General features: G+C 41.5%; 1 protein-coding gene across 1 annotated transcript in view; it reads right to left on the reverse strand.

Moving 5' to 3' along the window:
• The window catches only part of EBF2 (EBF transcription factor 2), a 272,712-nt gene that overhangs the window by 28,018 nt on the left and 222,441 nt on the right, over positions 1-22,253 (reverse strand). Inside the window, exons 8-9 of the mRNA XM_070952594.1 lie at positions 18,380-18,497; positions 2,952-3,082 (exon numbers count right to left, since the gene is read on the reverse strand). Of these exons, the coding sequence (XP_070808695.1) occupies positions 2,952-3,082; positions 18,380-18,497 (249 nt within the window). The remainder of the gene's footprint in view (positions 1-2,951; positions 3,083-18,379; positions 18,498-22,253) is intronic.

Here is a 22,253-nt window from a genome sequence, read left to right on the forward strand (position 1 = left end):
ATTCAACCGAAGGGAACTTTCCCGGTATTTGAAAAAGTGCTGAGTTATTTCGGTCAGCTTCAGATAAGCGTCTCGGGTCAACAATTAAACAGGAAAAGGTTTTGCTAGTATAGAAAATCCCAGAAAATTCTCAGATGGGGAAATAAACAAATGAAATCCAAGAAGAAGGGAGAGAGGGAGGGAGGGAGGGAGGGAGGGAGGGAGGGAGGGAGGGAGGATGGAGGGAAGGATGGAAGGAAGGGAGGAAGGAAGGATGGAAGGAAGAAGTGGGAGGGAGAGAGGGAGGAAGGATGGATGGAAGGAAGGAAGGAGTGGGAGGGAGGGAAGGAGGAAGGAAGGAGTGGGAGGGAAGGAGGAAGGAAGGAAGGAGTGGGAGGGAGGGAGGAAGGAAGGAGTGGGAGGGAGGGAGGAGTGGGAGGGAGGGAAGGAAGGAAGGATGGATGGAAGGAAGGAGTGGGAGGGAAGGAGGGAGGAAGGAGTGGGAGGGAGAGAGGGAGGAAGGAAGGAAGGAAGGAAGGAAGGAAGGAAGGAAGGAAGGAAGGAAGGAAGGAAGGAAGGAAGGAAGGAAGGAAGGAGGGAAGGGTCAATAAGAAGCCACTTCTGTAAATGTCGAGAAAAATAGCCCGATTCTATCTGTGTCATCAACAGGAACCAATCTTGACATGAAGACATCTTTAGCTAATTAACTGTGAAGGGCTTGGAAACGGTTATTCAGGCTTTGCATATATCCTGATTTATTCTTACATTGTGCTTTTTGTACAAAGTAAGAGCCTCTGGAAACAATATTGGCCCAAAGCCAGTGGTGGGATTCAAATAATTTAACAACCGGTTCTCTGCCCTAATGATTTCTTCCAACAACCAGTTCACCAAACTGCTCAGAAAGTTAACAACCGGTTCTCCGGAAGGGGTGCAAACTGGCTGAATCCCATCACTGCCCAAAGCTATGCTGTGAACTAGTAGGTGTCACTAGTAGATCATATCACACTGGGGCTAAGAATTCTCCCAGCACAATTTAAGGTATTTAACATTTGAAGCCTTTTAAATGGTCCAGATTCTGATTATCTTGAAAGATTCATTCATTCATTCATTATGAATCTGTCCAGGCATTAAAATCAAGGAAAGCCCTTCTGAAAATGTACTCACTTTAAGAAACCAGTTTCTTAGCAAGCATAAGACAATTCTTTCCCTGCGTTTCCATCAACCTATAGAAAACATTCCTTTCTGACTCCTCTTTAGAATATCTGTTAAGGCACATCTCTTTTGCAATTGCTTTTGTTTTATCTGTTGAATTTGGGGTGTCTTTTCTTGCTTTTGCCTGTTTCTTAGACAAAGATGTAAGCGAGTGTTCCATTGGAATAGAAAGATACTAATAAAGGAGAGTAATTTGCAGCTCAGGGTTGACATGAGGGCTCCTTGGTGCTCTCTGAGCTCGCTTGTTTTCTTCCAGATGTTTCATTACCCAAGCTAAGTAACATCATCAGGGCTAGCGATCAGTGCTTTTAATACCTAAAAAGATAGGTCTTGAAACTTTAAGTAAATAAGAATAAAGAATAGTGTATGAGTTTGTGAGCATCCACACATACAAACACACGAAGAGGAGGACAATCTGAAGTTCCAGATTGGAAATACTTCTGAAATACTTCTTCCCCATTTTCCAAAGTAGAATTAACATAATTTGGAATTCCCCGTGGGTTTTTCTTTTCGATTTTATATAGCACCATCAGAAATGGATATCTTACTGTATTTATTTATTTATTTACCTTGAATTCTGACACTTTATGAATGATTCCTTTGACTATAACTTCTGGTTTTGTCAAGTATGCTTTACTCATGCACAGAAGTACAGGCCTATATGTAAAAGACAGTGTGTGTGCGTGCACACGTGCCCATGCATATGGATGTGCATGCTATCTGTAATCACATCCGCATTGTATTTCATTGTTGTTTGGAAGATGGTAATCAATCTGAATGAAGGAAAGCATGGTCATTTGCACTTAGGTAAAGGTAAAAGTTCCCCTCGCACATAGGTGCTAGTCGTTCCCGAATCTATGGGGTGGTGCTCATCTCCGTTTCAAAGCCAAAGAGCCAGACCCCTTTCAAAATGCAGGCTTTAACCATAAATGTCCTTATCAGCCTGCTATGAATTACAGAGATTAAACAAAGTCCGACAAGGGTTGGCAATCAGCCCAGAAACCAAGTTGTAACAAAAAACTCACTCTCAAAATGGTCTGCGTAGGACCAAATGTTGTTTCCAGCAACGTTTGCTATCTATGTGTGAACTTAAATAGGCTAAGGGAGTGGCCAATTAACCCCAAGCCTTACTCTCGAGAAGACCTCCTCCTGAGTAACCACTCCTGCCTTTTGGCAGCGCTGCATGCTCGAGCATTGAGAAGAGGCTCCTCCACTTCACTCTCTTCACTTGAAGGAGCCTCTGGAGGTTCTGAAGGCCCTGGCTGAGTCTCTGTCTCTGGCACCACATCCTCATCAGCCTCCTCGCTATCCGACTCGAGCGCCGGTTGCACAGGCTGCTGGCGTGACACCACACCAGCCTCCTCGTCGTCGGGATCAGCCACAATCCACGCAGGCCCCTGGCGGGCCACAACACTAGGTTGGCAGAAGCTGGGACAAGTAACGGGAGCTCACCCCATTACATGGCACTAGGGATTCGAACTGTTAATCTGCCAACCTTTCGATCGACAAGCTCAGCGTCTTTGCCACTGAGCCACCGCATCCCTTCATTTGCACTTATATAACATATAACTATGTAGACTGGACTCAAATTAAACAGAAAGAGAGCAATGAAGAAGGTTATGAAACTTTGTTCTACATTGATGCTACCATTTGCATTTTATTCTCTGAGAAACAATGAGGGCAATTCCAAACTACCTTGACTGTTTAAGAACAGCCTGGGGGGAGGGGGGGGAATACAGCTAGGAAGCAAGCGTGCCTACCTCACTCCATACAAGCATGGTCCCAAATACGACTTGAAGCCCATCAAAAAAGTTGTCTCCTATAATGATCACCATAGCTCCGCCTGTGGTCCATCCTTCACTTGGACTAATAGCTTTGATGCATGGAGTGGCTAAAGAGAAAAGTTACAAGGAAAAGAAAAGAAAGGGAGAATAGAGTTAGCTTTTGGAGGAAGCTCCTATGAAGACTTATTTTGATGGTTCTATGGCTCCCAATTTCTCAGCTATCTTTCCCCCCCACCCCCCACATTAACAGCAATGTAGCACAAGGCACGATGATAACTTTTATAGGAACTCTGTAAACATAACATTAAGTTACAAATGATTAAATATACATATTTAATAATACATGTGTTGGTAGCAGCAAGAATTGTATTTGCACAATACTGGAAAAATGAAGATATACCCAGTGGTGGGATTCAGCCGGTTCGCACCTATTCAGGCGAACCGGTTGTTAACTTTCTAAGCAGTTCGGAGAACCGGTTGTTGGAAGAAATCTCCTTTTGTTTTTTTCCACTTTACAGGGCTAATCCTGTAAGGAAGGTAGGAAGGAAACGTTCTGGTGTTTCTAGCCTAATCTTTATTGCCCTGCTTACAGAAACTGCCTCTATGGTTAAACCTTATTACATTGTAACAGCTAAGGCAAAGCGCCCATCGACGTGAGTGATGTTGAGTTGGCCACGCCCACACGGTCACATGACCACCAGCTGGTTATTAGGGCAGAGAACCAGTTGTTAAATTATTTGAATCCCACCACTGGATATACCTACAGATGAAAGTATAATTAGAAAAATACTAGACTGTGTGGAGATGGATAGACTGACATCAATAATAAAAGATAAGGAAGAAACAGAATATTTTTTAACATGGGATATGTTTTATCAATGGTTGGATAAAAGAGGTAGAAATTAGAGGATGAAAGATTACTGAAATATAGAAGTAAATGAAGTAAAAAAAATTACTAGAAAAAGTATATTGTGGTATTTTAACTATGGATATTATAATTACTACTTTTATTACTAGTTTATTAATATTCTGTATAAACAAATTGATCCAGACAATACACTGTTTATTAAGCACCTATGTATTTTAAAGAAGAAAAAAAAATGTATAAATAAAAATCATTTTAAAAGTTACAAAGGATTAAACACACAAAACTCATGAGATCCCCCAACCTCGAGAGCTTCCTGTAGTCATGAATTGCAATTCATGAGACTTTAAGTAAGAATGCCAAAATCTTACACTATATGGTGACCCATTTCAACCATTTAGATTCATTTTCATCAACATTAGTTTGTCCTGGGCCCCTGAAGAGACTGTTGAGCTTTCTCGTCCTGAAAGATCTCAGCCAAGAAGTTGTTTCTGGATAATTTTGGAAAATTCTTTTGCTTTTCAGTGATTGTCCATCTTCTATGCTGTCAAGCATTTAGGACAATTCACATGAGAATTTTCATTTGGTTTCTATGGTTCGCCACCTCCCTGCCTACTTCTCCAGTCTGGGTCTGGGAACTGAAGCTTGGAGAAATACTGAAGAGTCACAGTATGTGTTTTGTTGCCTCGCTGGAATTAAGACATTGGCTTAACACACAAAGAGAAAGCAAGATTTCCTCCATCATAGTTACTGAAAGGTAACCACAAACGACTGGGTCCATATAACACATTAAACCACAAAGAAACAAATTAGTGTTCTATGTAGCCAGGGAGAAAGAAGTCAGGTAAATTGGGATGATAAATGATGATTATGATTTCCTGCATTTAATTCCTCTGAGATCTTGAGTTGAGGTACATGGGAAGGATTCATGCAATTTGCCCCTCAATGAAATAGCTATGAAGCAAGGGATGGCAATGGTGACAATGATGAAGAGAGAGAGAGGGAGAGAGGCAGAGGGGGAGGGGGAAAGGGAGAGCGGAGCGGGGGAAGTCTTGCATTGAATTCCCTGCAACTAGGAACTAGATGGTGGAGTCACTAGTCCAAATTCTGTGCCTGAATTATTACATGGCACCTGTTCTGCATAATATCAATAGCAATAGCACTTAGACTTATATACCACTTCACAGTGCCTTACAGCCCTCTGTAAGAGGTTTACAGGGTCAGCCTATTGCCCCCAACAATCTGGGTCCTCATTTTACTGACCTCGGAAAGATGGAAGACTGAGTCAATCCTGAGCCACTGAGAATTGAACTGCCAAACTTCTGGCAGCTGGCAGTCCACAGAAATAACTTGCAGTACTGCATTCTAACCACTGCGCCACCACATTGCATAAGTGTTGTCTTATCAAATTTTACTGGGAAGAAGGCACTGAATGATTTGTAAATCATTTGAATTATAAATGAAAGTGTAAATTACAGCTGGTAAAAGCATTTTTAATGTTACTTCAACCCTGGCAACTGTATATTGCCTTGCATTCTCAGCCTCCTAGTTTAGGTTAGAGGTGAACAAACCACAGCCTCAGGACTGCCTGTTGCTCCTGAAATCCTTCTCCATAATGGCTCCAGAGACCCTTAAAAGTTGCTACCAAGTTGTAATCTGGTTAGTGATCGGGTAGAGAAATAATTAAGCAGGATATGCAACGTTTCCTTTTCGTTCTGTTCCAGGGGTGGGTTCTAAAATTTTTTACTACCGGTTCTGTGGGCGTGTCTTATTTTGTGGGCGTGGCTTGGTGGGGGGTAATGGTGGGGTGGGTGGACGTGTAATTTAACAACCGGTTCTCCCAGGGTCAGATTGGGCCATGTCTCTCATGACAGACAACCTGACCCTGGGCGAACTTTAGTTTTACATTATTTGAATCCCACCACTGGCTATAAGCCAGGAAACGGTATTGATTTGGACTAAGCCAAAACTCGAGCCTGCCTGAAGGAAAGAAGGAAACAGATCTGAGAAACATTTGCAATGAAATATGAATACTCTCAATGGTAGATCATGTGTATTTCTCTACAGAAATGCCCAAGGGTTTTAGGTAGCCAGAGTGAGAATTCCACCTGTGTCTCTGGAGAGTAGCTACCACTCATATCAGTCAGTACTTGATTAGACGCCTCACTGAATCTTGAACTGGATTAAAGTAGCGATCAGCAAAAATAAAGGACTCCGTCAGGGAAGCGAATCATGGCTGCAGTACTTGCCAATTTCATATAAAGCATTTACAGCAAATTCTTCTGTTTAGTTGCTTGCTCATTTCAAAAAAAAAAAGGCACTCCCAAAGTGGCTGATACGGCAACATCATGGAATAAATCACTGATCATAAATGCTTCCCTCAATCGAGGAAATAAAAGTTATAAAAAGAGAGAAGGCCACTAAAAGAGCAGCAGTTTTTAAAACATAGCTCGAAAGGAAGATTTCAGAAATAGGTTGAGATTCCGTAAAATAGAGGTCATTTCTGATACATCATGTTTTCTTCAGCAATAAACTCCATCCTAATATCCAGAATGACAGCTTAAACAACCCACATTGCTCAAACTTCGATACTTTCCAATAGCAGGATTTTTTTTTTTTAAAAGGATGGTTTACTTTTACCTTCATATTTAGATTTGACTTGATTTTTAATTAAAAAAAGACAACCCTATATATCACTTTGAGAATCCCACCAGACTAAAAACAATAAATACTTTTAAATAAAATGAAATTAATAAAATATTCATGCTTGGAACACATAAAATCAGTAAATAATCCAACTGCCTTGGCTCATCATCCTTTCTAAAATTCTGTACCATGGGCTTAGGTCACCACCCCAAAATACCAAAAATAGTTTCTTCTGCCTCTGCTGTTAATATCTTCACATTCTGTTAAATCGAAGAGACCAACAGAAGTTTGCATGAAAGTCAATCGCGGTAAGGGAAAAAAGTGCCTAGAAACTGGTGGGTTTTTTTGTCTGTCTCCCAGGGTATTACACCTGAGAATCATCCATGTACAGTAAACGCAGAGAAATTCAACACAGCTGCTTCTTTAAATAATATACAGTATAGATAAACTGTGGAATTTCCTGCATGAGATGCGATGATAGCCACCAAGTTAGAAAAAAATCATGCAGGATCTTTCTAACCAATGGCTACAAGCCTTGAGGGAATCGCAAGCAGCAGAGTTTAATTATTAGCTGCTAGGGAATGGCAATGGAGAAGACCTATATCCATCTTTGCTGTAGACCTCTTCCCACAACAGGCTTATCTGGGACAATTAGGGACTTAATATGTTGTGATTAAACGACCCAGTTAGCCAATCCCCAAAGGAACACAGTTAACCCCAAACAGGCTCAAGTTATGCAAGGTGAAACTAATTCCACCCACTCAGTTGTCACATGAAACATTTAAATCCTAGTCTACTAAGAAAAACAGATGATGAAGAAGAAGAGTTTGGAAAAGTAGATTAGATTAGATTAGATTAACAGAGTTGGAAGGGACCTTGTAGGTCATCTAGTCCAACCCCCCACCCAAGCAGGAGACCCTACACCATTTCTGACAAATGGCAGTCCAATCTCTTCTTGAAAGCTTCCAGTGATGAAGCTCCCACAACTTCCGAAAGCAACTTCTGTTCCACTGCTTGATTGTTCTCACTGTCAGAAAATTTCTCCTTATTCCTAGGTTGAATCTCTCCTTGGTCAGTTTCCATCCATTATTCCTTGTCTGGCCTTCAGGTGCCTTGGAAAATAGCTTGACCCCTTCCTCTCTGTGATAGCCCCTCAAATATTGGAAGACTGCCATCCTGTCTCCCCTGGTCCTTCTCTTCCCTAGACTAGCCATGCCCAGTTCCTGCAACCGTTCTTCGTATGTTTTAGCCTCCAGTCCCCTCATCATCCTGGTTGCTCTTCTCTGCACTTTTTCTAGAGTCTCAACATCTTTTTTTTTATAGGGTGGTGTCCAAAACTGGATGCAGTATTCTAGGTGTGGTCTTACTAAGGCTTTATAGAGTGGTATTAGTACATTTCTCCATTATCAAATTCACTTCTAAGACCTAGCAGTACAGATCCTTCTTTCAAATTCAGAGGAGTTGCAGCAACAAGATCGTGCTATAATTATAAGACTGATGTCAGGAAACCTTCCTAATCTCCTCGTGTAAAAGTTTATAAGACATTTGTTAGCAGAAGCAGTCAGGGATAGACTTTATATTCCCAGAATGGAATTCCCAAAAGGTAGAATTGAAAGGTAGAAAAGAATTGAAGCTTCTTGGATGAGAAGCAAAACATCTTCAAGGAAAAATAAAGAAAGTCCAGTTGTCTCTTGAAAAAGCACCTTTGAGACAACCATGACCTGGATGACTGAGAATCTCCATAGACTCCCAGAATGGAACTTTGACTTATTTTGATTGTGTATGGCCTGAATCACTAGTAAGGAGATCTTGCTGCAAGAGGAAACAAAAAGTACAACAGTATTCTTCAGCAACAAAAGCACAACAAAATTAAACTAAATGCAAAGAGCCCTGGTGGTGCAGCAGACTAAAGCACTGTTATTAACATCAGCTGCCTGCAATTACTGCAAGTTCAAATCTCACTAGGCTCAAGGTTGACTCAGCCTTCCATCCTTTCTAAGGTAGGTAAAATGAGGACCCAGATTGTGGGGGCAATAAGCTAACTTTGTATAAAATATACGAAAGTATGAAGGCTATTGCTTAACGCATTGTAAGCCGCCCTGAGTCTCTGGAGAAGGGCGGCATATAAATCAAATCAAATCAAATCAAATCAAATCAAATCAAATCAAATCAATGCATGATTAGCCCTTAGAAGGGGGCAAATGACAACAGGTAAATGGTGACATCATACAAACGAACAATTTACTTATATCAGATATATATGACCATTGCAATTAACTACATAATTGCAATGTTTGCGCACAGACTCAATGTCCTCTTGATGTTATGGAGGCTTGTTACAGATGCCTACACCACCATCTTGCAATCAATAGGCCACAATTCAACTAGAAGCCACAGAAGCAATCCATTTAGGATGAAAAAAAAACAAATGGTAAATGAATGCAACCTTTTTATTCATGACTGCAAATCTTGGTGGAAGTTAACCTGAATGTACTTATTAGTTACTTTAGTTTTTTTTTTCCCAGAGATACACTTTGATCTTTTTGATATATGACATTTATCCAGTTTGCTTGATTTTGGTTTAGTCTTTCACGTGAAGTCAGCTACTATGGTTTACAACCAGTGGTGGGTTCCTCCCGGTTCGGTCCGGTTCGGCCGAGCTGGTAGCGGTGACGATATGACGTCACCGAACCGGTTCTCCCCCCCCGCCCTCCCACCCCCCCCATCCACCTACGTTATTCTTACCTTTTATTTGGTCCCACCCCCAATCTATTGCTGCCTCCTGAGTCCCAGCTGATGACTAGAGGGAAAAAAACTGTTTAAACTCTTGCCGCGGGGCTTCAAAGGGCTGTCCTACAGCTGATCAGTGTTAAAAGCAAACAAATGAGTCGGGTCGTAAGTGTGAGGACCTTCCAGAAATGACTCTGACCATCTAGCCATGCCCATCTAGTCACATGACCTCCAAGCCACACCCACAAAATAAGCCACGCCCACAGAACCGGTAGTGAAAAAATTTAGAACCCACCCCTGTTTACAACCTATGGTTGATGGCATGTAAAAAGGGCGGTCATTGTAGTTAAATAATTAAACTATGATTACGTACTCTATGATGTGCAAACTCAGCTATTAACTGCAGTTACATACTTCCAGTTTTCTCTTGACAAAAATACATATTTTCCTGTTTTCTTCGTTCTCCTTTTCTCTCCTTTTCTCCTTAGCATGCTCTTCCTCATGATTAAAAAAATGCTATTGTCTGTCTCTTTGAGTAGAGCCCAAGTTTATTTGTCATAATCTGATGGCTCCTCGAATTGTTTTGATTAAACAGAAATATTTCTTTTTCCTCCGGTGCTAAGTGTTGAAAACGAGAGTTTTACTGATGGCTTGAATGTAGTGAAAATCCTCCCATTTCATCCCAATTTAACTCACGCTAAGCACGCCTGGTTTTTATAAGATAGGGTAAAAAAACCCCCATATTTCCCCCCCCTCCCTTCCCATCCATTCAAGGCCTCTGGACTATACATCCCATCAAGATCCCAATATGGTTTTCCAGTCCATAACCAAAGTCAATCCATCACTCGATTCCCAATGTTGACAAGGTCAAAGGTGGCAGGGAGGTTTGGCAGAGTTCCAAAACTATAAGACTCCTTTGAACAGACAGTCAATCACATTCAATCAGTCAAGGAAAAACTGGAAAGTTTCGTAGGCTTAGAAGCTTGGGAGTATTCTTCTACCATTTCACTGCCCGCTGGGGGAGAATTAACACTGCTCTGAATTCTTCACTGATTCAATCATTTTTCTTCCAGTTCATTAATTCTGCTCTAGGTTGAGGCAGGGCACATTTTAACAGGAGAGTGGGGGGCAATGCAACAAAACAAGCCTAATGAAATAATAGACCAACTTGTCTCTTCTAGTAACGTCACAAAGCCTTCTCACTTTCACTCGCTACAGGGAACGGCCCAAAAGGGGCTTCTCCGGGATTCTTTTTTTTTTTTTAAGAAAAAAGAAAAAAAAAGGAGAAAAAAAAAACTGGTGCCAGAATGGGGCTTGGCGAGAGTGGAGGCGATTATCCAATTTGAAGCTTAGCAGATCCAACGATTTGTAATTGCTTGAAAATACAGCCTGCAGACGACGGACGATGCCTCGCTTAGCCAAACAAACGAAAATCAATTAGTGTCAGTTTCCCTTCTGCGCATTGTTATGTTTCGCGCCGTTTGTTTAAGCGAGTGGCTGACACTTTTTCATACACATCTTGCATGGGTCCCATTTCTGTTTAACTAAGATGTCAATGAGGCTTGATTTGCTCGAAGATCAACTCCAGCCCAGCTGAGCTGAACATTTGACGTTACCTAGCATAGTATATATGTAGCATGTCACCTCTTGGCTGTTCCAAATTCAAGGAGGAGATTTCAATACTTTCTTAACGCATGTCCAATGAAACTGTTTTGCCTTACCTACGTGTCGAGATAAGAGATTAACACTAAGTGCAATGTCGGGTCTGGTCCAACTACTAATGTACAACAGTGACCCAATAACTGAACGATAAAGTGTTTGATCCTCGAACTCAGGACTTGCTTCTTGTGTCAAGTTATGAAAATCTGTTTGCATGGGTGTCTTTCTTGTGTTAGCATCTTTCATGTTGCAATGATGCAAAATTTGTTCAATTTTATCTTCTTGTGAAAGACTAAACCCCTTCTGTGTCTTTTCAATCTGAACACCTAAATAAGTGCTAATATGACCCAATGATTTCAATGTGAAATATTGATCTGTCCCCATCCACACACACACACAAACACAGCCAGCCGAGGGTTAAGAAAGTACTTGGCACGCACACAGGTCGTTATCTCAAACTTGGCAGCAATATAATCACCGTCTGCCAAGAGCTTTTACTGCAACAGATAACATAAAATTACATACGCATTGCAAATAGTCCAGCAAAACAATATCCCTTTCGGCAGCTTCAGACGTTGTTCAAGTGACTAGCCAAAGTTCGTTTTTGTTCGTCACGGAGTTTTACCAGCCACCACCCTCTCTTATATAGTCTCTGGGGTGTGGTCCAGTGACTCAGTTCTAATCCCTAGCACGCCTCCTTAACTGCTGCAACCGTTTATCACGCCTTCGTTGGCGTGCATCCAGGAATGACGGCTCTCCTTCGCTCTCATCCGAGACATCTGGCTCCTGGCTAATCTCCTCTCCCTCGGCCGGCACCTGAGACAGTGCCAGAGGGGAGGCGCCTGGAGAGGGAGGCCTGGCTGACTCCTCTTCCTCATGTTCGGAGCTTTCTTCCTCCGATGAGATAGGCTCAGAGGGCGGGGCCACAACAAATATCTCTGCAAAGCTTTAGCAAAAATTTCACTCATTTGCTTATTTGGACCAATATAAACAATATCATCAACATAAACAAGAACTATCTCATTTGCATTGTTAGATCTTTTTGTGAACACGCACTCATCAGTTTCGGACTTAATAAAGCCCATTGAATTTAGTTTGTCAGTAAGACAAAAATACCACATTTATGGTAGGAGGAGAAAAGTCAGGGGTAACCCCAAGCTTCTTTGGCACAATGGCTGCTGCAAATTCAGAGGCTATCGACTTTGTCTACAAGAAATATCTAATTAAGTGAGTAAGATAACAGTCCAGCAGATGGAGTTTAGTCACGGCCAACGAGCCAAATTCTTGCTGCCAAAGTGCACAACTGAATGCAAAAGAAGAAGATTGCAAAGTGTAAGGAGGGAAAAAACTGGGTCACTTCTGAATATATCTCCACCACTACTGGGCAATTATGAACTTGTCACTGGGGAACTGTTTCTTTCCTTGACCCTCCAATGCCCAGAATTGAACTACGGTAGCAGAGAAGTTGTGTGATTTTTTTATTTTTTTTTGGATTGGATGCAGACACCACCTTATTCCAGTCCTTTCCTTACATGGCCCAATATCACAGATACAAAAACTGGACTCAGATAGAAATGCTGTGATTTTCATTATTTTCACAATGCTGTGGTTTTCACAGTTTCTCAAAATCCTGGTGTAGATGGATAAATTGTCCCATTCCAGATTACTAAAACATATCTGTCCTTGTGCTATACTTGCCTTGTTTTGCTCTCATCTTCCTTTGTTTAAATGAGAGGAAATTATGCTGATTTTAGACAAGAACTGACTTTTCTGATGGGTTAGAGCAGTGTTTCTCAACCTTGGAAGCTTGAAGATGGGTGGACTTCAACTCCCAGAATCCCCCAGCCAGCAGCGCTGGCTGGGGGATTCTGGGAGTTGAAGTCCACCCATCTTCAAGCTTCCAAGGTTGAGAAACACTGGGTTAGAGCAAGTGGGAAATCTGGAGGCTTCCAGGTCGCCTCTAACTTCACTGTCATATTTCACGTTGACGGGGTAACATTTAAGTACTGAGATACAAGTTCAAAGAGAGCTCACACAGTTTTAACGGCAAAAGAAAACCTCTCTCTACAAAGCAGGAAAAAAAAGTCCTGCCCTGTTCATTTGTATGGTATGACCACAAAGATTTGCCTGGCCTGATTGATATAATTATGGTGGAAATACCAGGGGACGTACAAACACTGAGCTTGTTAATCTAAGCCATGGTGCAGGTGGATTTGGGCTTAGTACAGTGTGGAAGCCAGCCATTTCAATTTGCAAATCATAATTTAGGGCCTCACACCAACCATCAACATCGTCTATTCAACCCATCGTGCTTCATTAAGCCCTGGGATGTGTGAATTTAGATACTGTTTTCTAAATCATGGTTTATAGTTTAGTATCACATATAGGCCGCTATGGCTTGTTTAACAAATCCATGGTCTGGTTTATGGAATGCACACAACTCAAGGAGCTCAGAGTAACATGCGTTTCTCGGTCGGTACCAGACTGTGAGCCAGGAGTTGGGAGCCCCTGCTCTAAAGGAAGCCTTAACATATAAGATGTTAGGGCTTCCTTTAGGAAGGTCCTGATGGCTCAGCAGATTGATAGCATTGTGATTAACACCAGCTGTCTACAATTACTGTAAGTTCGAATCCCACCAGGCTCAAGGTTGACTCAGCCTTCCATCCTTTCTAAGGTAGGTAAATTGAGGACCCAGATTGTGGGGGCAATAAGCTGACTTTGTATAAATATACAAAAGAATGAAGGCTATTGCTTAGCACATTGTAAGCCGCCCTGAGTCTCCGGAGAAGGGCGGCATATAAATCAAATTAAAAAAAAAAAAAGATGTGAGATGAGACCAAAAGTGATTGGCAGAGAGAAAGAGGGAGAGAAAGGAAATGTCTGTTCAGACTCATTTTAGAACAATAGAAACTGAGTCACTCAATCAGAATAAAGCTGGAAGGGACCTTGGAGGTCTTTTAGTCCAACCCCCTGCTCAAGCAGGAGATCCTATACCCGTGATGGCGAACCTATGGCATGTGTGGCACAGGTGGCATGCAGCGTCCTCTCTGTGGGCACGCGAGCCATGCACGAGCACCTCCCACCAGCCAGCTGGTTGTCGGGTCTTTGCCGCGCATGCAGGGTAGTGCATGCAGGGAGCAGGGCATGTAGGGGGGCACATACATGCATGGGGGGCATGGTGCATGCAGGGAGGCTGCACACACATGCCCATGGGGGCAGGGTGCATGTGTGGGGGCAGGACACGTGTGGGGTGCATGCATGTGTGGGGGCAGGGCGCATGCATAGGGGCTGCACGCGCATTATATTTTGGGGGTTTGGGCAAGTATGTGCTTATTCTCGCACACGCACACTTTGGGCACTCGGTCCGGAAAAGGTTAACCATCACTGCCCTATACCATTTCAGACAAGTGATTGTCTGTTGTGGCTCCGATCCCCGAGCCCATCTTATCGGAGGAAGAAGGCTCCGAACATGAAGGAGAGGAGCCGGCCAGGCCTCCCTCTCCAGGCCCTCCTCTCTGGCAATGCCTCAGGTGTCTGCTGAGGGAGAGGAGATTGACCAGGAGCCAGGTGTCTCCGATGACAGCGATGAGGGGGATAAGTCGTTCCTGGATCTATGCCAACGAAGGCGAGATAAACGTTTGCAGAAGATGAGGAGGCGTGCCAGGGATTAAGTTGAGTCACTGGACCACACCCCACAGGCTATATAAGAGAGTGTGGTGGCCATTTAGACTCTGTGACGGACAAAGCTAACTTCTGGCTAGTCACTTTGTACAACGCCTGATCTGCTGACGGTTTCATGTTTGAGCTGGACTGTTTTGAAAACTGTGTGTATTAGTTGATGCTATCTGGTGGAGGAACACTCCCTCTTCTTGTAGTAAAGCACTTGGCAGACGGTTATCGTATTGCTGCCAAGTTCCTGATAACGAACCTTGTGTGTGCCGAGTACTTCTTTAACCCCTGGCTGGCTGTTTGTGTGTGTGTGGGGACCGGGACAGAACACTGTCCAGTCTCTCCTTAAAAACCTCCAGTGATGACGCATATGGCAGAAACGTATAGCTGCAGTTTGCCAATCTTGGCAGGCATAGAATAGAATACAGGTCAAGAAGGAATAAGTCCCATGTGGAAGGGTCTACACTCCTGGTCCCACATGATGAGAACTAGGTCCAGGACTGGAGACCAAGCAAGTGGTAAAGAATAGGAACTGAGTCAGCTGTGATCCTTGGGGTTGGTTTTGAGTGCCTGCCTTTGGGCTTGTCCTGCTCAAGCATTGTCGGTCTTCTCAAGTGAACGAGATAGGAAGCATGACTAGATGAATTAATTCTACTTGATTGTGAGGCGGCTTTAACAAAATCTCGCCAGCCTGAAAGTGCATACTTCCTGCTGCCACTTTTAACTGCTTTATCCACTAGGGTGGGTCCCTTCCAGTGGTGGGCTGCCCAGTTCTATAGAACCAGTAGTAAAACTGGCAGGAGGCTCCGCCTACTGACCACGATGTCATCAGGAAGCTTCTGCGCATGCGCAGAAGCGCGCACAGGCGCGCGAGTGAAGCGTGTGTATGCAGCCCCATTGCAAACCAGTAGTAAAGGTAAGTAGAACCCACCTCTGGTCCCTTCCTAAATTTCTTCCTCTGTTAAGCCACTGGGGGCTTCCTGCCTCTCTTGTCTGATTGCTTCTTAGGTAGCTTCTCTGTCTTTCATTCCCCAAGGTCATTCACACAGTCCATTACAAGCCGAGAGCCATTTCTTTCTCTATTTCTATTCAAGAGACACAAAACTTCAACTTTCTTAAATATGGTTGTGGGCTGCCAAAAATGACTTAGAGGTCCATGAGACTGGGCCTTGATATCAAATAAATTATACCAATGTTCTACTTTATTAAAAAGTAGATAACTGGCCAAAATAAAACGGTGGGGAAAATAATTCTGATTTGCAATAACTATTTTTTTTTAACATATTTTTTTTCTGGGTATATTTTTTTAATTCCGTAGAAACTGTTACGCTAATGTATGAAAAAGCTTTGACGCTGTGGCCCCCTGACTACTGAACTGGCCCTCCTATGTGACAAGATGAAGTTCAAGTTAGTATGATGTTTAAATATGAACAAAGAATAATGAAAGATTAAAGAATTAAGAATTAGGAAAGTTTAACGATAGACAATGATAGCTAGTCATAATAATACTATACAGTATGTCCAGAAGATAACAAGGATAGTAAAAGGTTGGAGGCCGTAGTGGGTTTCAATTCCATTTCTTCTTACTTACTTCTTAATTTGATTTATATGCCGCCTTTCTCCGGAGACTCAGGGCGGCTTACAATGGGCTAAGCAATAGCCTTCATCCTTTTGTATATTTATACAAAGTCAGCTTATTGCCCCCACAACTGGGTCCTCAATTTACCCACCTTAGAAAGGATGGAAGGCTGAGTCAACCTTGAGCCTGCCGAGATTTGAACATGCAGTAATTGCAAGCAGCTGGTCTTAATAACAGGGTGCTTTAGACCACTGTACTACCAAGGCTACTGGTTTGCTACTGGTTCACTCATGGGCACGCACGCACAATGTTTCTGCACATGCGCAGAGACATCTGGGTGGGTAGGTGGGCAGAGCCTTCTGGGGCGAATCGGTAACAACCCACCACTGGTTGGAAGTCAATTCTGATTAGAAAAGCTGGAAGTAACCAGTTATGCATAGCCTGAAATGAGGGATGATTAGAAAGAAATTTGGAAGACATCTTCAGACATTTAAAAGTTTGTCGGAAAGATGATGAACTACATTTGATTTATGCTGAGCCACGGTATCCTTCCCAAGATGATATTTCCACAACTTTCCTCATTTCCAGACAGAGAGCCCATCCATATCTTTGTCTTGGTCACCCCTTGACCAAGGCTGTAGTTTTCTGATATGTTCTTAAACAGAACCATCAGTTTCAAATTAGAAGATATAGAAGATATTATACAAGATATAAATTGAGAGAATTTCCTGCTGGGGTAGAGTTTTTGGGATGACTCAAACTGCCTTGGACATTTGATATATTGCACACATAGGCTTGATGATACCTTCTAGAGATTTGCAGCTACACGTTTCCTTTATCAATGAGATGATGGACCATATGACCAAATGGTCCGGACCATCCCCACCCTATTGGCCTTCCGAAAAGCGGTGAAGACCTGGCTCTTCCGGCAGGCCTGGGACCGTTGATCTCGCTGCTGCGATTTGACGAGATCTGGCCATGAATGGTGTGAATGGGTTTTAATTGTTTTTAATGGTTTAACTTTTAATGTTTTATATATGGTTTTTAAATGCATTGTAAGCCGCCTTGAGTCTTCGGAGAAAGGCGGCATACAAGTGGAATAAATAAATAAATAAATAAATAAATAAATAAATAAGTAAGTAAGTAAGTAAGTAAGTAAGTAAGTAAGTAAGTAAGTAAGTAAATAAATAAATAAATAAATAAATAAATAAATAAATAAATAAATAAATAAATAACTTGGGAGTTCTTCAAGATAGATTTCAGGAAAATCAAGCTTCTCAAAGTATAGTTCTAGCATAAACCTAGCATTGGATATACAGTGGTACACAAGTTGGTACTGCTTTGAACCTCATCGAATTTGGTACTCAATGCATTTTGACACAAAAATTTTGCCCAGTACTTATTGATTGTTTGGTACTCGACACAGAAGCTAAAAATCGGTGTCAGCTGCCTTGTGACTCACTACATTATTCCTTATGGGAAAAATGTGTTTGATGCTCATTCGATGAGTACTGAGGTACCACTGTATATCCAAAGTAGACATACAAATATGTTCACCAATAAATACTTCTACAGTATTCTTTATGTTCTTAAAATGTCATGCATTCTGGTGAAACGTAAAAATAGTGCTCACTAAGAGCATTTGTTTGAATGTATGCCCACCACTCTCATGACCAGGAGGACTAATAAGGCACTCTTGATAAGAACGAAAGAAAAAGAAAGAAAGAAAGAAAGAAAGAAAGAAAGAAAGAAAGAAAGAAAGAAAGAAAGAAAGAAAGAAAGAAAGAAATGTATTCAAATGTGTTCTCAAAAGACATCCTTGGAACATTTTAGGATGTGCGAAAAACAAGTATAGGAATGTGCAACTTATCCCATTTTGGCATTTGGGAGGACCTGGCAAGTGGCTGGCCAAAAATAGTCCACAAGGCCAGGAGAGAAACTCAGTTCAATTTGATCTCACTGATCTTAAAAATGTATTCAAATTAATCACAATTAAATTGATTATTTTCCAGTTATATTTGAAAATAATTTTTCCTTCCTACCCCTTGATAAAAATTACAACTTGGCATCAGGTTTTGGAAGACTTTGGGAAAAAACTTTATATCCTGAAGGAATCTAGGTGTGTAAAAGTATTGGGATGGAGGTTTATGGTTAAAACTCATGCCACCAGACAAGTTATTTTGCATTCTTTTGAAGGTAGCCTGTCTTGGATGACTTCTTCCACTATCATTCTGAAGACCAGTGAAGTAAACTTACCTTCTGAAGGATCAAGTCTCCTTGCTCTTCGCCCATGTTTTGAGTTGTTGTGAACAAACATATTGTCTGATACTGCCAGGACATGCCCATCAACATTCACTGTTGTTGATAACACAACCTGCATGTTAAAAAAAAAAGCAAAAAAGAGAAAGGCAGGTAAATTACATCTCCATGGTCCATGTTTCATTACCTAGTCAAGTTTAAGCTCTCATTCTAGTTTTGTAAAAGTAAATCCAGTCCTTATAAGGATTAACCTATTAAATGGCAAAAATAGCATATTTATCTCGATTGCAATAATAGTAGCAATGTGTACTTGCCCAAGATGAAATGAATCAACATTTTGATTTTTGACAGCTGAATTGATTCAGTTTGGATTGTCCATTCAAACAACCAAATAAACGTGATTTTATCTGGTTCATCAGTTTTTCGAAAAAGTGTGGGGACATTTCTGTGAAAGTCCAACTTGATCACTGAATCAATTTGAACGGACTTGATTTAATTCAATATGCCAGACCAGTTTTAGTACAAAGAGATGAGTTGATTTATAAACCAAATATTTGAATTGAATCTTCATGTAAAACAACTAAGCCTGTATTAAACATCACATCCTAAGGACATAAACAACATTGTCATGCTTTGATGCAACAGACTGTAGGTAGCTGTTCCTAAGTTTCTTAGCAGACAATGTCTCCAACTTCCTTTTGAAAAGCTGTGAATAGGTAGAAAGGGAAGATCCCAGTGTGAAGCAATGGTAAAGACACTAAAATAGGACCACGGATACTCATATTCAAATCACATTCAGCCTTCCAGAGCAGAGTTGATGTTATGCGGAAAAATAAGAGAAAAGGTTTCTCTATCTGCCACCATGAGCTCCTGGTGGAAAGATGGTACATAAACATAACAAATGCACGACATCTCATCGCACATAATGCCAATGTCATACATGCCAATCATTTTACCCCAAACGTTCAGATAACATGGTGATGAAAATGTTGACTGAATTAAGAAAATGGTCGCCCTTCTCTAGTTTCCAGTAATTCAAGCTATTTTCCAAAGCACCTGAAGGCCAGACAAGGAATAATGGATGGAAACTGATCAAGGAGACATTCAACCTAGAAATAAGGAGGAACTTTCTGACAGTGAGAACAATCAACCAAAGGAACAGAAGTTGCCTTCAGAAGTTGTGGGTGCTTCATCACTTGAAACTTTCAAGAAAAGATTGGACTGCCATTTGTCAGAAATGGTGTAGGGTCTCCTGCTTGGGTGGGGGGTTGGACTAGATGACCTATAAGATCTCTTCCAACTCTGTTAATCTGTTAATCTGTTAAAGAGAGTCTTCCTGGAGCAAATTTACTGAAGGTTACTGTGCATTATCTATGTCCTGTCTGAGATGAAATTTATAGAACTTTGGAACAATCTTCCCAGTGATATTTATCCGTCATCACCACTATCTTTAAGAATTGAACGAAACCATCCATTCTTCTTTGTTTTCTTTCTCCTCCTCCTTAGATGGATATGGTCATTTCTTTATTCAAAGTTGCTTTCCTAACTGGCTTCTAAAAACAATGCAACTCAAAGGAAGAGGAATGGAGACAGCAAAGGAAAGCAGCCCTTGTGTTATAAAGCTGTAATGGTTTGCGAATCTGATCATAACACTCTTCTGAGAGATGCACTAGTTAAAGACAGAATGGAAACGGCTCAAAGTCAGGAAGAAGCCAAGGCACCGATCTCACTGCTGTGCTAACACAGTAGTTACAATTCCTGCCTTTCCTATTCCTGGTGTCTGATGGGGCAGCTTCAAGATTACAAGTAGGGGAGAGGCAGGGTTTGATGAATTGGCTTCTCAACAGAGCAGGTATTGTCCCTGGTTATTGTTGAAAAAGGTGCTTTTTCAAAAGGCAATGGGACTTTGTTTTTCCTTGAAAACATTTTGCTTCTCATCCAAGAAGCTTCTTCAGTTCTCTTGGATGAGAAGCAAAATGTTTTCAAGGAAAAGCACCTTTTGGAACAACCTTGATGACTGAGAATCTCCATAGACATTTGTCCCTGATTTTATTCTCTTATTTTGCTGACACCTGGTGGAATGGCTGAAGAAAGTATGTCAGCGGTTTTCTTGCCCAAAGTTTTATCCTTCGAGTAATTTGTTTTTTCTTCTTTGTGTACTTTACTCGTTCTCTTTTTTAATCACACTAAATAAAGTGCTTTGAATAAAATAATCAATATTTTTTTAGGCTTGAGACAAAGGGTTGCTTCTTCCAAAAATCTGAAAGTTGAAGAGGCCTTTAGCATTCGTGATGGGATTGTGTCTTTCTCCACAGTTCTAGTCCCACCTTAATAGGCTGGCTAACTTTGGGTGAGTCATTCTCTTTCAGTCCATGATGTCAAGCTCAGGTGACAAGCTAGTTGGTCAATTCCTGTTGCAATCAAATGGACCAAACCTTGGTTGATCAAAAAAAAAAATGTGGACCCTGAAGTTGCAGGAAAGTGCTAGGAAGGGGGAAACAAAAGAAACTGCCTTACTGCGAAATATGCAGGAAAAAGTATCTCCACAAAAGCATTTTGCATGCAGAAAAAATATCACGGCTAGAAAGTGAGAGACTGTGAGGAAGGAAGGAAGGAAGGAAGGAAGGAAGGAAGGAAGGAAGGAAGGAAGGAAGGAAGGAAGGTAGTTTCCCAGTTGGTGCCCATCATTACATCTTCCTGTAGTGAGTTCCACAGGCTAATTGCTTCCTTTTAATCTCTGTCTTCCATCATTCATCTCCCCTTAATCTGACCTGAATATCCTCTCATTCAGAAACACTCCTTGTTTCTAGGTGTCTAATTGAAGCATCTTGTGTGTAACCCATCATAGAATATTAAAGAGACAAAAAGAGGCACGGGGAAGCCAACACTTGTAAAGGAAAGGAAATAGGTGGTTAAGAAATATGAAATATGAATAAATAAAACTGTTTGACAACAGATGAATATCCTAGAAATATAATGAAATGCTCCATTTCCAAGTTAAGAGCAGGCAAGACAAAACTGCAAAAAACAGGAAGCTGTATGGATAAAAAAAATATCGGAAACATCCTCAGATTCAGGAAAACAACTTGGACATGATAGTTGTGAGCTTTTAGTTCATGTTTGTGACAAGAGAGGGAGGAAAAAGTAGGACTGGGAGCGAATGACGGAGAGAAAAGAACAAAAACTTCACAAGGAGCCTTGGTAGTACAGTGGTCTAAAGCACCCTGTTATTAAGACAGCTGGTTATTAAGACCAGCTGCCTGCAACTACTGCAGGTTCAAATCTCGCCAGGCTCAAGGTTGACTCAGCCTTCCATCCTTTCTAAGGTAGGTAAATTGAGGACCCAGTTGTGGGGGCAATAAACTGACTTTGTATAAATATACAAAAGAATGAAGGCTATTGCTTAACGCATTGTAAGCCGCCCTGAGTCTCCGGAGAAGGGCGGCATATAAATCAAATTAAAAAAAAAAAAGGTGCAAGGAAGATTGCCTTAATCCTTAGATATCCCGTTGTAAAAGAGTCTTTAACAGCTGATAAATTATTTCCTTTCCTTTCTCCTCCCTTTCTTTGGAGAGGGAAGGGATCAGGGCAGGAAAATCGCTTTTTCTTTCGAAACCATTTTTGTGCTGACTGAACAAATGCATGCTCTCTCTCTCTCTCTCTCTCTCCTCAATATGAGTTTACTTCATTCCAAAAGGCACTTGTCATACTTTACATTAAAGGGTGCCTTTGCATTCCTGCCCCAAAACGTGTTGCTTTTGTGTGCCAAAAAGGTTTCGTCATTTGACAGTCTAGGTGGAGTTGGGACCTTGTTCCAAAGTGAACAGTTCCCCCATGACACGTGAGAGCTCCAGCAGATGCAGTTCATTAT

Source organism: Pituophis catenifer, unplaced genomic scaffold (genome assembly GCF_029215685.1).
Source record: "Pituophis catenifer annectens isolate HBS135680 unplaced genomic scaffold, rPitCat1.0.hap2 SCAF_12, whole genome shotgun sequence".
Classification (NCBI taxonomy): domain Eukaryota; kingdom Metazoa; phylum Chordata; class Lepidosauria; order Squamata; family Colubridae; genus Pituophis; species Pituophis catenifer.